The 15,601-nt window shown below is 26.1% G+C and overlaps 1 protein-coding gene and 1 long non-coding RNA gene across 2 annotated transcripts; one reads left to right on the top strand and one right to left on the bottom strand.

The window, feature by feature from the left end:
• Positions 1 to 879: 879 nt before the first annotated feature.
• LOC136076845 (uncharacterized) lies at positions 880 to 2,388 on the top strand. The gene is made up of 3 exons (XR_010636626.1): positions 880 to 1,016; positions 1,286 to 1,382; positions 2,260 to 2,388. It is a non-coding gene; the product is annotated as an uncharacterized LOC136076845 (long non-coding RNA).
• Positions 2,389 to 5,433: 3,045 nt separating this feature from the next.
• LOC101235348 (beta-1,4-N-acetylgalactosaminyltransferase bre-4) lies at positions 5,434 to 6,699 on the bottom strand. Its single transcript, XM_065790443.1, has one exon. The coding sequence runs from the start codon at positions 6,648 to 6,650 to the stop codon at positions 5,502 to 5,504; it is 1,149 nt and encodes a 382-aa protein (XP_065646515.1). The 5' UTR covers positions 6,651 to 6,699; the 3' UTR covers positions 5,434 to 5,501.
• Between the last annotated feature and the right edge of the window lie 8,902 nt (positions 6,700 to 15,601).

Raw genomic sequence — 15,601 nt, 5'->3', positions numbered from 1 at the left:
GTTCCTCCTTTATTAGAATGTGAATCAGTATGTTCAAAGACATAGCCATTTAAAGCAATATCAGTTCTAAGTGTTATGTTACGATTTAAGCGAGTTTCAGATATAGCAATGATATTAGGTTTATTATTCATAAGGGAAAGCAGAAGTTTTAGATCATCAAGATAATATGTCAGGGATGATATATTTACATGTAAATAGGTTTTTGAATCAATACTAATAGCTTTGTTATACTCTGTTGTATCATAGTATTTACAATTAATATTATCATTGTCAAGTTTATTTTGAAAAAGATTACTTAGGTTAGATGAAGTGTCATAAAATAAATTATGAGTAGAAGTGTTTGCACCATTTATAGTGACCTTAAAATCCTTATCTGTAAGGGAAGAGTATGGTAGAATGTTATTTAAGCAATTAAAACAGTACCAATAGCCAGTCTCAGTCATCAAAGAGTTGTAGAATTTTTTATCAACATTATTACATTATATGAGGTGTTTATATATGTTATATAAAGTTAAATAAATGTATTGTGTTTTATAGTTATTATATATGTTTATATTATGTTGTTTCCATGTTTTCAAAGTGTGTGACTTGGCAAACGTGTTGAGCAAAATTTTGCGTAAAATTGTTATTTATGTTACTAATGTTGTTACATTTGGCTTACCTTTATGTTGGTGTCTATTGTTAAAAATTATAAGTGGTTTTATTATTGAAACTCACTGCTTTTAATCATTCACTAAAAGCCACTCAAGAAAAATCATTTTGCCGTATATACATTTTGTTTATATCTCAATTTGAATTTTTAGAACCATGAAGTACAAACATGATTTGTTTTCTAAAAGCTAACATGAAATAACAATATTTAACAACTACTACTCTCTTATCAAGACATCTTATCTCTATCAGATATATTGATTTTCGATTCATATATGATGTTTTTCTTTGTATTTACTTATCAATTACATTTTTTCATTTCAGATTTATCTTATGATGGATTTATGCGATATAAAAGAACAAATGTATGTAAATTTTTATGAATTTTTCTAGGCTTTTCTAAATGTGTTTCTTATTAACATGGTTTTACAAGCAAGGTCTGCAAGCAAATTTGAGCTGAAAATTTTTTTTAGCTTTTAAGGAGAATTGGCATTATTCTTTGTTTAATTTAATTTGTTTAAATATAGTAGTTCTAACAAATAAATGTTTGCTTGTTCTTGGTTTTTTATTTATCTGTTTTCAGATTCTTATAAACTAGGCAACTCAGCTAAGTAAGTTTTGTTTTATTTTTAAGTGCTATTGGAAAGAGCTGAAAGTTATTTTTTAGAGTGATTGAAAAGAACTGAAGTGTTTTTTAGTTACTTCACACGGTGTAACTGATACTGGTTTGAGTAAGTTTACTATTTTGTTTTGTTTTATATTGGATTTATTTTATATTTGATATATATTTTATTAGATATATATTTTGTGTATTTAACATGGAAAACTGACTGTAATTTGTTGACTCGAAAGTTTATAAACTTAAATCTGCCTAAATTTCAGTATATTTATATATATATATATATGTATATATATATATATATATATATATATATATATATATATATATATATATATATATATATATATATATATGTATATATATATATATATATATATATATATATATATATATATATATATATATATATAATAATTTTTTTTTTTAATTTAAAAATATTTTATGTAAATAAATATTGTATAATATTTTTGATAAACGACTTATGTACATAAACATATAAAAAGATATGGATTTCAATAAATCTTAAGTTTAAATAGAGTCTTTGATTAGAAAAGATCACAATTTGTAAGATTCTTTTATGTTCATTTTTTCAATTGTAACAATAGTAAGATTACTAGTAATATGTTTAATGATAACAGTGAAATTGAAATAGATAGTATTAGGCTCAACGAAGTTATTAATGTAAAATGCTAATAGGCAACTTGAAAATAGTTGTCAAATGAAAAAAATAGATCTAGGCAGGATGAAATTAATCGTTGTTGAAATGTAAGAAATGCAACTCGGTGTGCAGAAAACTTATTTGACAGAATTCAGTGTCAAGCAGTGTTAATGTCTGTTAATTTGATTTTACTTTAGACACTTCAGAACAAAGCAAAGTATGAGTTTAACTATTTATAGTAACAATTAACACTTTTAAATCTAAATAATTTTATTTTTTTTATAATTTTTATCATAATTTTGTTCTTTTTTTCATTTTTTTTTTTTAGTTTGTCTTCCCTTTGTCATCTTTTGATTAGCTAGCTAACTGTTGAAACATGGTTATAATTTTGTAAATTTAGTATGATGTAAAATATACTCTATTAATCATTAGTCAACAGTTAGAGAGAAGTTGGTGCTTAATTAAGAAATGCTGGAAATTAGCTTTTAATCAAGGTAAAAATAATTTTGTTTACTGGTAACATAATAAAACCAGTTACTAGTATTTATTCCGTGCTTTTTTACATTTGTTAACTTGCTGCTTTGGAAACACTTTCTTTCTCTCTCTCTCTCTCTCTCTCTCTCTCTCTCTCTCTCTCTCTCTCTCTCTCTCTCTCTCTCTCTCTCTCTCTCTCTCTCTCTCTTAGATGAGAGGGAGATTTAATAAAACTTAAGAAATTACTGAGCTCTTACGCATTTCTTAATACCACAAATGATAATGACCATTTATAAGAAATGTTTTACGAGTTGTTTGCTATTTTATGATATAGTTGCTCAAATTGTTTAACTATAAATGTCCTTTGATTGTTCAAATATTGTAATAAATAAAATCTTTTTAGTCCAAGTATTTAAGTTAATAAAATATCTTATTGTTGTGGTGTTATTTGCCAGCATTACTATAGTAACAATGTATACATTGTGTTGTCTAGCCTTTTTATAATCTTTTTTAATTATTCTGTAGACAGAATATATGAACGTGTCATTTCGAAAAGGACATAAGTCCAAAACTTTTAGCAGTTAGTTTATAAGTTTGAATTAAAAATTTCTGTATGAGTTATGTTTTTTTTATAAAAAATAAAAAATACATAAGTTATATAGGTTCTTTATTTATCTACTTCTATGTTTAATTTCTTTAGCAACCAAGACATTATTTTTTAAAAATCTTATTTTTGTTGATTTTGAAAAGTTTTAGTAAATAGACTTGTGCCCTTTTCGAAATGACAGGTTCATATATTTTCTGTTATTATTATCCTAATTCTACTAACAATAAAATGCAAATAGTACTTTTGTAATTAAAAATTGTAATTTTTTTCTTTCATGTCTTCTTTTAGGTATTTGCAGGCTTTACTTGACTTTCCTTTTCTGGTACTTGTGTTGTGACAGATTTTAAAAAGAACTCAACTGATGTTAATGCCGTCTTTATGTCGTAACCTATAAGCAATGACGTTGCTGATACGGAGTCAAAGTTAAAATATTTATAGATAAATTTGTATTTAATATTTTAGATAATATATCAAGTTATTAATGTGTTTTTATTGTTGTTAATGATTTAATAACTCATAACCCGTATTACGGGTTGCTTACTGCTAGTCATTATCATTATGTTATGAATTCATATTAATTTCTAAATGTAGACACGAAAATAAGTTTCTCGTAAAAAACTATAAAAATAAATGAGTTCAAATAATATTTACATTAAATACCTTTTTTTAAAAAATATTTTTAGAAAAAGCATAAGTAATCATTCTTTTTATAATAGTGTCAGCAAATTTCACAAATGTGTGAAAATTTATAGTAGTTAAGACATTTGCGGCTTCCTGTAATTTAATTTTTGTATAAATTAAAGTATTATTAATTTGACCATTCATTTCTGATGAATCTTTGTTGATGAGACACAGTGTAAAATTTAAAAAAATTTTGTTAAGTGATTTTCTACTAATATATAATTGCTTTATTCTTTTAAGAACATTGAGCACTCTATTGTGTAGAATAGATTTTAAAGTTGTTTAAATATATATAGATATATATATATATATACATACATACATATATATGTATATATATATATACATATATATATGTATGTATATATATATATGTATATATATATATACATATATATATATATATATATACACACACACACACACACATATATATATATATTTAAACAACTTTAAAAAGTATTCTACACAATAGAGTGCTAAATGTTCTTAAAAGAACAGAGCAATTATATATTAGTAGAAAATCACTTAACAAAAATTTTTTCCATTTAACACTGTGTTTCATCAGCAAAGATTCATCAGAAATGGATGATCAAATTAATTAAACTTCAATTTATACCAAAAATTAAATTACAGGAAGTTGCAAATGTCTTAACTACTGTAAATTTTCACACATTTGTGGAATTTCTTGACACTATTATAAAAAGAATTCTTTAGAAAGATTACTTATGCTATTTTTTTAAATGTTTTTTTAAAAAGGGTAGTTAATGTAAATATTATTTGAACTCATTTGTTTTTATAGTTTTTTAGGAGAAACTTATTTTCGTGCCTACATTTAGAAATTAATTCCGATCTTTTGTTTAATAAGCATTCTTGATTTGCATGTGTAATTATTTCAAACTTTTCTTGTAGGCATAGTATGCATTTTTTGGAAATATTGTTATATGCAGGCGCTGTTTTAGGGATAGACCAATTCAGTATAAAATCATCAATATTTTTTTCTTTTAATTCCCATACATATTTTGACAGCATGGTGTCTTTTGAATACTTTTTATTCTTGAAAGATTGCTTATGATTGGCAAAACGTTTTTTCCATTCACCCTCTGTTATGCCAATATATTGTTTATCACGTACATTCTTAGAGGAAACAACACATTTATATACCACATTTTTTGATAAACAACTTCCACTCATTGGGCAATTGATTTTTTGTTTACAATTACAATTTTCTGTAGTTTTTTCATTTAGGATTTCTTTTTTGTTTAACAAAGCGTTATTGTGACCTTTTATAATTCTTTCCATATTTTTTGTGCAACTGTAGCTAACTTTAATTGTATTTCGATTAAAAATATTATGTAATTTATTAGATCGCGGGAAATGCTTATCGACCAATTTTAAAAACACTTTTTCTATGTTTAGAATCAAATTACATTTCTAGTTCTATTTCGTTTTTTTGTATTCTTTTTTTCAGGGTCAAATTTTAGTTCAAAATTTTCAAAACCACTTTTTTTAGGGTATCTTCAAATATTCGTTTAGAGAAATGAAAAAAAATTTTGTTAAATGATTTTCTACTAATATATATATATATATATATATATATATATATATATATATATATATATATATATATATATATATATATATATATATATATATATATATACATATATATATATAGTATATATCACTACATCTACTAGTTTGTAACTACATGAGTGACACCTTGTCGATTTCTGTAAGTTTAAAATGAATGTTGTTAATTTTATTAATATGGTTGAATCAGAAAAATGTATAAAAATAAAACATGATCAAAATGTTATATCTTTATCTTTTCTCAAATCTACTTTAATAAGAGTAAATAAATCGTTTATTTCTATTGATTTAACATCGTAGTATAATGAATTAAGCCCATCCTTTTCTGCATACTTTTCGATGTCCTGCATAAAAACTTTCAATTCATGCGCTTCTTTTGTTTCAGTACTTTCTAGGTGTTTAATCATTGTGTACCTTGCTGTCTCTAATGATTGTCTGTGGATTTCTAATCCATTTTTTTTTAATCTAAAAGACAAGTTATCGTCTTCACCTCCCCAAAACCAAAATATGTTTGAAAACCCGTTTATTTGTTTAAAGTGATCTTTATTTAACATTCCAACCCCTCCAAATATGTTGTCGTAAGGTAACTCGTACCGAAATTTATCAACGGCAACCGATAAATGAGCTGGAGATGATTTGCAACCATAATCTATTCGATCGTTTTCAGGAATTAAATCAACATCATGGAAAACAAAACAGTTGTATGGAAAAAAGTTTAAAGCCTCTTGATAACCAACATTCATAAGTTTGCCTCGATTAAAATTATTATCATCATTTTGTTCAATTACAAATACACGGTAATGCAGATTTTGTCTCTTAAGGATAGGATTAAGTTGTCTTAACAATATAGTCAAATGTTCTTCACGTTGCCGAAAAGGAATTATTATTGCTACTTGATTGCGACTTAGACAATCTGTGGGAGTCCACCAACCACCAGGTTGTACAAAGTTTAGATCGTTAGCTTTTAACCATTCTAAACTCATTACATCTTTCTCAACGAGCAAAGGACCAACAAGGGTTGATGTTTCACATTCAACTTTTTCTGAATCACAAGTCGTTTTTAAAAACGTTTGAACTTCCATTGAGTATTCGCCTTTGTCGTTAACTTTCCAATCTTTTAAACTCGGCGCACATTCATTGATGTTTAAATTAATCGAGATAGTGCTTGTTTCATTTAAAGAGCTTTCTTTTGGTTTGATATAGGCATAATCTTTACTATCTTCATTTTCATTTTTATTTTTTTCCATAAAGTTTGAAGAAATGTCAAAGATAAATGAATCAAATTCATTTTGGTTTACGTGTAAATAAACAAAAACAACGCATCCTAAAATTCCTAATAATGTAAAAAAAAAGAATCGTTTCATTTTTATTTTATGATAAGCTATGGCTAAGTAATGTTATAAGAACTTATGTGAATTAACTAAAACACTCACACGCAAAATTCATTTTAAAACTTTCATTGTAGCTATAGTAACAGTTGGAGTAGCATTTATTTATCACCGTATTATAAATCAGATACTTGTTTCATAGATCATCTCTTTTAAAAATATATCAACATGATTTCACGTTTACACGATAAACTGTATAAAGCAAATATTTCGACAATAAAAATGAATAAAAAAATAAAGTTAAATTTGCTGTTTTTATTATTTTTATTTGAAATTTCTTTCTACTTTATTAAGATATTATAGTTATTGTATTGCAATTTTATTTAGGTAAAATTTCAACCAAATTTAAACCAACGTTAAATCAACGTTAAATCAAATTTGTTGTGTTAGCGTAAATTAGAATTTACGTTTAAACAACACTTGAAAATTTTTTCTAACTTTGATTTATCTAAGTTAAATCAACATTAAAGCCGAACGTCAAAAAAAAGTTTAATAGCTCAAAAATAGTTAAAAAACATTCCCAAACGTTTAACATGAGTCTTGTATTTTGAGTATCTTTGTGTATTTACGTTTGAGACAGATGTGGTTAAAATTTTTAGGACTTTGTTTTTCCCAGGCTCCAATCATCGCAAATTTTGGCAAAGCATCCTTATTTTATATAAGTATAATCATGCAAATTTTTTGAGTTTGCTCCATGTCTGGTTGTTAGCTATCTTAAACATCAAAAAATCTGCGTTTATATATATATATATATATATATATATATATATATATATATATATATATATATATATATATATATATATATATATATATATATATACATATATATATATATATATATATATATATATATATATATATATATATATATATATATATATATATATATATATATATATATATATATATATATATATATATATATATATATATATATATATATACATAAAAATATCTGGGCTAAAAATCATTGTTTAGCTGAAGGTGTCTTAGAAAAAAATTACATATAAATTAAAATGAGTTTTTTTTTATTTATTGGTTGAAACTCCGGTAGTATTCATTTTTTTTATATTATAATCAAATTAACTTAATTACTTAAGTACTGACTGCTATACTTACTGCAACTTTAAAAGAATTTAAAACTATTTTATTCTTTTTTATAATTGCATTGTTTTGAAATGTTTTTTAAAATCTAATACTATGGAATACAAAAAAATTAGGTCGTACAAGAAGAAAACTTTTGCTGGAAGAAATATTTTTCAAAAACAAAAATATAGCGATAAATTGTTTGTTGTTTATCTAAGCAGTCTTGTTTAGTGACACGTTTAGTAACACCTTTCGGCGTTTGCCTAATACCACCATCATTGTGTCTAGGAGCCTGTCATCAGCATGTGTGCTGCCGATGAAATCCTTCACTTATTTGATGTGTCTTTCAGCCCTGTCATCAACAACTGATGATTGACGTACACTGGACATGCTCTTTGTTAAACCTGTTCATCATTTTTGAACATCATTTTTGAACATCATTTTTTCATCTCTAGAACATCATATTTTAACAATTCCACAAAAATATCCATCCTCTCTTGCTCCTCTAAGCGCTGATCAACTAAAGCAAAGATAACACACTTTAAAGCAAAATACCAAGTGTGTCTGAAAATACTGATTAAGAGCTTTGCCAATCTTTCCGTACTTCTTGGAGTAAAGTGGATCTATCATGACATGCAATGAAATCTTAATGAAATCACCTCTGTCAAAAATATTTGTTTTAAGAGCTGTTGCACAGAACTGCATTGTTTCATTTGCAAGGTTGTAAAAGAGGGTTCCAAGAGCAAACTCACGTCTGTTCCAATCAAATTTCTCAATGTTGGTTAGTGAATTTACACCTTCTTAAATCTTAGGCCAAATCTTGATTTTTTTTTGTATTTTTTGTAAGGATTGACTGGGTTTTTTTTATTTTCCCGTATCATATCTATCATCTCTATCATAACATTATGAACATGTCGTTCCATCATGTGGTGTCTAAATTTAATATTATCATTTTTTGTCGTTACTCTCAGAAAAAAAAGAAAAAAATCCGTGTAATTTATATTGTAAAGCATCTTACCTGCACATTAGCCAAAGAATTGGACAAGATAGAAAATAAACTGCAATATTTCTAATTGCACCATTATGCTTTCCAGTGTTCGAACGAGTTGTGTCAGCACAAAAAGCTATGATCTGGTCTGTTAAGTCATAATACTTCACAAGACTTTGGATAGCAAATGCTTAATCTTTCCCTTTAGAGGAGGATACTTCAAGTACTTCCATAAGGAAGTTAAATGAACCAGGCTCTTGAACGGAAACACTAATTGCTAACCTTTCCACTGTTTATGAAATCTTGACCTCCATCCTGCACTGTTTGACCAACTTTGTGCCAAAGTGAAGAACAAGTTTTAAACCCCTAATTTTATCGAGGTTCTACTCTCTTACTATAAGTGCTTCATTCTCTATAGTTTCATGGTTTTTTCTTGCTATCTGCGACTTAAAAATTTTCAGCATGTCAATATCTACTCCACCAGCTTATAAATATAAATAGGGAAGACAAAATTCTAATGAAAAATGAAAACCCCGTCCCACATGGGTTCCACGTGGGTTCCGTGTGGGATTGATGGGATTTACGTGGGACGGATTTTCTCATGTGGTATCCGTATGGAAATTTGTCACTTTAAACCCATGAGAGTAATCCCACATGGGTTGCATGTGGGAACCATATGATATTTACTTGAATTGGAAATCCCACGTGAGTTTCTTGTGGGATTTACATGGGAACTTATTTGATGGCTGGAAACTAAAAAAACCTTAAATTTTAAAATCGACTTTGGATTGCGGCGAGGCTACATTTATATTGTGTAAATATATTTTATATTATTTTAGAGAATGACAAGCAAGTATGTAAATACCACGAATAATGTTTATCTTTCTTTATAGAAATAAGAATAAGATTTGTGCAAATAGACATACTGTTAGGATAATATAATAGTTATTTGAATATAGTTCTTGAGTATATTATCTGCAAATAATTAGCTGATTTTTCAAAATTATGTTCAAATTTTGTCAAAAACCAATGGGACACTGCTGTGTCCCACAATGAAATGCAGATTAGAAAGTCAAAGAATTCCGATTTTCTTTATTAAAAAAGAAAAAAATAGGGGGAGATGGGTTTCTGTAACTTTTTTTAGGCTCTAAAACTTTTAACTTTAGATATAATAAGGTCCTTAGGACTTAAGGGTCTTACGAACTACATTGAGGAACAAAAGCAGGATATTTACAGAAACTTTTCAATTTTTAATCTGGAGTACCACAGTGTTATTTGGAATAAAGCCTCTGGGTCCAGTTTTCAAAGTAGTATGATCTAAAGTAATATATAAATAAAATAATATGATTTAACTATATGTATAACTAGTTATACATAATTCATTATGTAAACTTATTTTTTAAGGTTATGCTTGAACAAATTAGTCCCAATAAATTCAAATTCAAGATTTAGTTAAAGTTCAAGTTAAAGTTCTTATTTGTTCATTGTTTTTGTTAATTTTATATTTATTTGTTCCTTTTTTCAAATTTGTTAACTCGTACTAATTCTTACTACAGTAAGAATTTTTGTCTTTGTTGAACGTGATTTTATTAGTAACTTAATTTTATTTTTAACATATTTTGACAACACCCTTTACATTTTAAAGGACAACAGCTTTACTTTTCTATTGATGTTAAATTTATTACGTTTCAATAACTTGGTTAAAAAAAAGGTTTTGTTGTATATCAAAAGGTGTCGTATATAAAGTAAAAATAATATATATATATATATATATATATATATATATATATATATATATATATATATATAATATTTAGGCAACGCCATAGTCCATAAATGACGTCAGTAGATAGAGGGGCAGTGTGAGCTAAAAAGTTTGACAATAATTGGTAATGGGTAGGGGATGTTGAGACCAAAACAATGTCAATTAAAAAATTGAATTAAAAAAAAAGTAAAATATTTAAATTTTTGCTATCTATGAGCAGGTTTTAAAGGTTCTATTAGTAAAATGAACAAAAAAACTATTTATTTACAGTATAATAATACATTAATACTAGTTTCCTAATGCTATTATCATCACAATCTTAATAGTATTCGTTTAAAAGTGAAATTTTGTACCAATTTTATTGTTTTAATGTTGAAAATAAGATAGGATATTAAGACAATGATCAAAGAATAAATTTACCTATAAAAGTTCAGATGTTTTTTTTATTAGTTTCAGAATATTATATTATGTGTGACGAAAAAATAAAGAAACTTTTTGCATCCAGTGTCTATTGCATCCAATGTCTACATTATAGTAAAGTAGGTTTTTACATTTTTGTTTTTGAATTTTTGTTTTTTTTTGTTTAACGACTTATCCCAGTTGATCACTTTTTCTCAGGATTCTCTTCATGGGTTCAAGCTCATTACCCATAATACGTGTTCAATTACCCATAATACGTTAGTCATTGAAAGTAATAAATTAGGAAATAATTATTTGTGAAATAAAGACCAACCTGGCTAATAATTAAAATTGCTCGACTAATAAGGTTCCTTATTAAAATTGCTCTCTCTCTCTCTCTCTCTCTCTCTCTCTCTCTCTCTCTCTCTCTCTCTCTCTCTCTCTCTCTCTCTATATATATATATATATATATATATATATATATATATAAATATATATATATATAAATATATATATATATATATATATATATATATATATATATATATATATATATATATATATGTAAATGTTTGAAGAAAGTTAGAAGATACTAAAAACCTTGGTATTATGCAAGCCGAAGCGACTTAATTAATTCAATCGACTAAAGACTGCGTGTAAATCGCAAAAGAAAAAATAATATTTTCAATATTTATTTGAATGTATTTATTTATAGCATTTATTTTAAAATAAATTCATTTTGCAAAACGTTTTTTAATTTTATAAAAATTCGTTATAACAGTTTGTGGTAAATCTCACATAAGTTATAGGTGGAAAACACCACATGTAAAAGATCAAAAATGTTACACTTTTTGAATCCCAAATGGGATAAAGTAGCAAATATCAGATTAAGTTAAGCCTCTCTGAAAGCTTCGATTATTAATTTTAAATTACTATTTAAGTAATTTTATAAAATAAAATTTTATAAAATTCAATAATAATTTTTAAAATTGAAAGACATTTAAGATCTATAACATGTAGTATTTTCCACCTATATCCCATGTAGGAATTACCATATGAAACCCATGTGGTACTTAACATACGAAACCCACATAGGACAAAATAATAATCCTCATATGGGTTACATATGGTACAAACCCACGCGTATCCCATATGGGATTTACCATATGGAAGCCATGTGGGATTTACCATATGAAACCCATATGGGATAAAATAATAATCCCCACATCGGTTGCATATGAAAAAAATCCACGCGTATCCCATGTGCGCTTTTTCATTGGGATTGCTGTTTCAGCTCTCACACTAACTTGATACCTAAATAAAACAGAGCATTGTCATTTTTTAAGTTATGTAACATTTAAATTGTTTTAGCTTGAATTTTTATATATATTTATAATATACTTCAATTTTTTATACATAAACTTCCCAGCCGGCAAACAACGTTGAAATAACATTGAACTTACGTTGATTTAACGTTTAGAATGAAAGTTTTTTTCAACGTTGATTTATCAACGTTAAATTAACGTTAGGTTCAAACGCTATATCAACGTTGATTCGATGCAAAAAAACGTTGCAATACGTCGAATTTACGTTGAAACAACGTTAAGATTGACAGTTTTTTTAACGTTGATTTATCAACATTAAACGGGCTGTTAACAAACGTTTTGTAATCACAGAAACCGTTGATAAAAACTGAGATCACCATCAAAACGTAGTATGCGTGTCCAATAGTGCTGTTGCATTTCTCTATTACATTATCAAGGTATATTATGGTTATTAAATCTACTCATACTTTGACTATTTAGAACTTTTTCAGTTTAGTTTAGTTAAAATAGTATTATTAAAGCAAGAGAAAATATTTAATATTTAAATATTTTTTTCAATAAAAGTTGTTTTATTGAAAAATATATATAAATATTACATATATTTACATATATTTGAATAAGATCTACAAATAACTGAATATAATCTACATATAATTGAATAAAATCTACACAAATTTCTTCTCTTTTCCATCACCTTTTTGAAATGGAGCGTATTCTAAGTATATTTTTTCACCTTTGCCCTTCATATCCGTAAAGGCCATAAAATGTTTTTGAAAAAACTCTGAATTTTTAAAAGGTAATTTAACTGTTAGACAAGGCCGTCCAGAAGTGGTCTCTCATGGGGAGGGGGGGATTGTATGTATTTTTTGCCAACTAGAGACACACACACAAAAAAGGTCCTCAATATTTGCAATTAGCCAACTATAATTCAAAACTTGCTAAATGTGCCAACTTAAATGCTTATATGACAGCTTTGGGGTGGTGGGACACCCCCTACACCCCCATTCGGGACAACCTTGCTGCTAGATAATTATTAATAATTTTTTCAAATATTCAATTTAAATGAAACAACTTTTTTCAAAAAAATTAATGGTCAAAATATTAAATTTTTCTAACATTGAAAAGTAATTATCAGGGTGACCACATAAAATTTTCATAAGAAAAAATAGGATTTTAGAGGAGATTTTGCACCTAATATAGAGGATTTTTTTTGTTTTAATTTAGGCTTAACGTCTATGTTTTTACACTTATGGGGCTTGGACAGAGGTCAATAATGTCATTTTTTATGTTAAATAGCATGCATTTGCTAAAGCAATTTTTAATAATCCCTTTCACTTTCAGGGGAAAATATATATAAATATATATATATATATATATATATATATATATATATATATATATATATATATATATATATATATATATATATATATATATATATATATATATATATATATATATATATATATATATATATAACCATGATACTTGCTAAACAATAATATTAGTAGACATTATTAGCAAAGATAAGATTTTCTTTATGTTATAAATTTATTATATTTTAAATTCATTTTTATTAATATATTTATTATTCTATTATTCTGCATAGTTCTGAATATATTATGTTTAAATAACTCAAGGCATCAAAGGAAAATAATGAAAAAATTTCAGGTTGCTAAAACATAATTAACTACATAAGAGTAATATGGAATATTGAACAAAAATAGATAATATTCATTAATAATACAAAACATAATATAAAGTTTATTATAAAATATCACACAACAATAACTTAGTTTGATTGATAATATAAAAGCAACAAAAATTAAAAAAGAAAACATCTCAATAAATAATAAATTATCAATCAAACAATTTTAAAGATCAAATAATAACTCATAACTTATTTTTTACACATCTTCATCTAATAAACATTAAAATTAACACCAATTTTTAATACCACATCATTAGTATTTTTGTTTTTATTAAAAATAAAAATATTATATCAGTTAAGCTTTTCTTATTTTACTTAAAACATCAACTCAATCCTACGTTTTTCATAACTGAAATTTTTTTTTGGTAATGTTAAATTAACACTGAAAACAAAATTAATGTTAAATTAACACTGACAGCAAGAAAATATTTCTTTATTGAAATATATGTAAATATTTATAACAATCACTCTAATTTTCTTTCTTTTCCACCACCTTTTCGAAATGGAGCGTATTTTAAGAAGTCAGACAAAATGCTATCAATTAAAGTTTCAGTCGCTTCATCATATTCAATAGAAAAAGCTGTAAATAAAAATAAAAAAGTTTTATATATCTTATAAAGGTATACCTTTCATAGCACCATATAGTCTGGTAAACTTCTGTTAGTATAACAAGAAAAAAATAATCAGTCCTGACCTGAATAACAAGTTAGCACCAGGAATATCATATGGTAGTAAAAATTGCTTAACCTCGCTCATAATGTATTATAATGATATTAATGAAAATGAAACTATAGACATTAAACATTAATTGCCCTCAAGCCATTGAGGCTTGAAAATAAGTTACTCTCGAAAGCAAGTGTGGTGGTCAATATTGTTATTTTTATCTTGAGACTGGTATACAAAAAGCTGTTTCTGCAGATAGCATAAGGCTTCTGCTATCAGTATAGATAACAGCTCGTTTACTTATTCACGTGAACAGCAGTGCTCTACTGCCATTTCGCCAGTTTATGATTAAAAGAAACATCGTTTTTTTCAATTTCTTCTGAGAAAAACTAAGTGTCATTGTAACTTAGAGACAAATAATCATAAAGAAATTCTTGACTTTCATAATCGCTTTCCGAACTTTAGTCTTCTTTTACTTAACTGATATTTTGTGTAAATTTTGAATTGTCATTATTTTTTTCGACTTTCTCTTCTTCGCTACAAGAAGATAATTCTGCCAGAGCTAGAACATTAGAGTGGCATTTTCGCCAGTATCTTAAATAAGCCATTAACTTCTTTTGTCGTAAGAACAAGTAGAAATTTGAATACTAAATAAAACGTTTTTGAAAATTCAAAATTCAAAATTTCACACATAAACACCTCTGTTTTGCACATTATACTAAAATATTGCTTTATTACTTTTTCGCTTTAACTATTTTTACTTATAGCCCCAATTTGACGGAAGGTCTTTTTAAAATTAAGTTTTTTTGTCAACGTTGATTTAACGTTGAAACAACGTTAAATTAACAACGTTTAAATCGTAACGTTGTTTTAACGTTGAGACATAGTTGAACAACGTTGAAACAACGCTTCAACCAAATTTCAACGTTGAAACAACGTAGAGATGCCAGCTAGGTTATTTACCTTGTCATAAATGGAATCCGCTTA

Source organism: Hydra vulgaris, chromosome 02 (assembly GCF_038396675.1).
Source record: "Hydra vulgaris chromosome 02, alternate assembly HydraT2T_AEP".
NCBI classification, from domain to species: Eukaryota; Metazoa; Cnidaria; class Hydrozoa; order Anthoathecata; family Hydridae; genus Hydra; species Hydra vulgaris.
The sequence above is the reverse complement of the archived record's forward strand: the minus strand, read 5'-3'. Positions and strand labels throughout refer to the sequence as shown.

Bases quoted from the DNA above. Each gene is read 5' to 3' on its own strand.
- LOC101235348 (XM_065790443.1), bottom strand. From the start codon at position 6,650: ATGAAACGATTCTTTTTTTTTACATTATTAGGAATTTTAGGATGCGTT.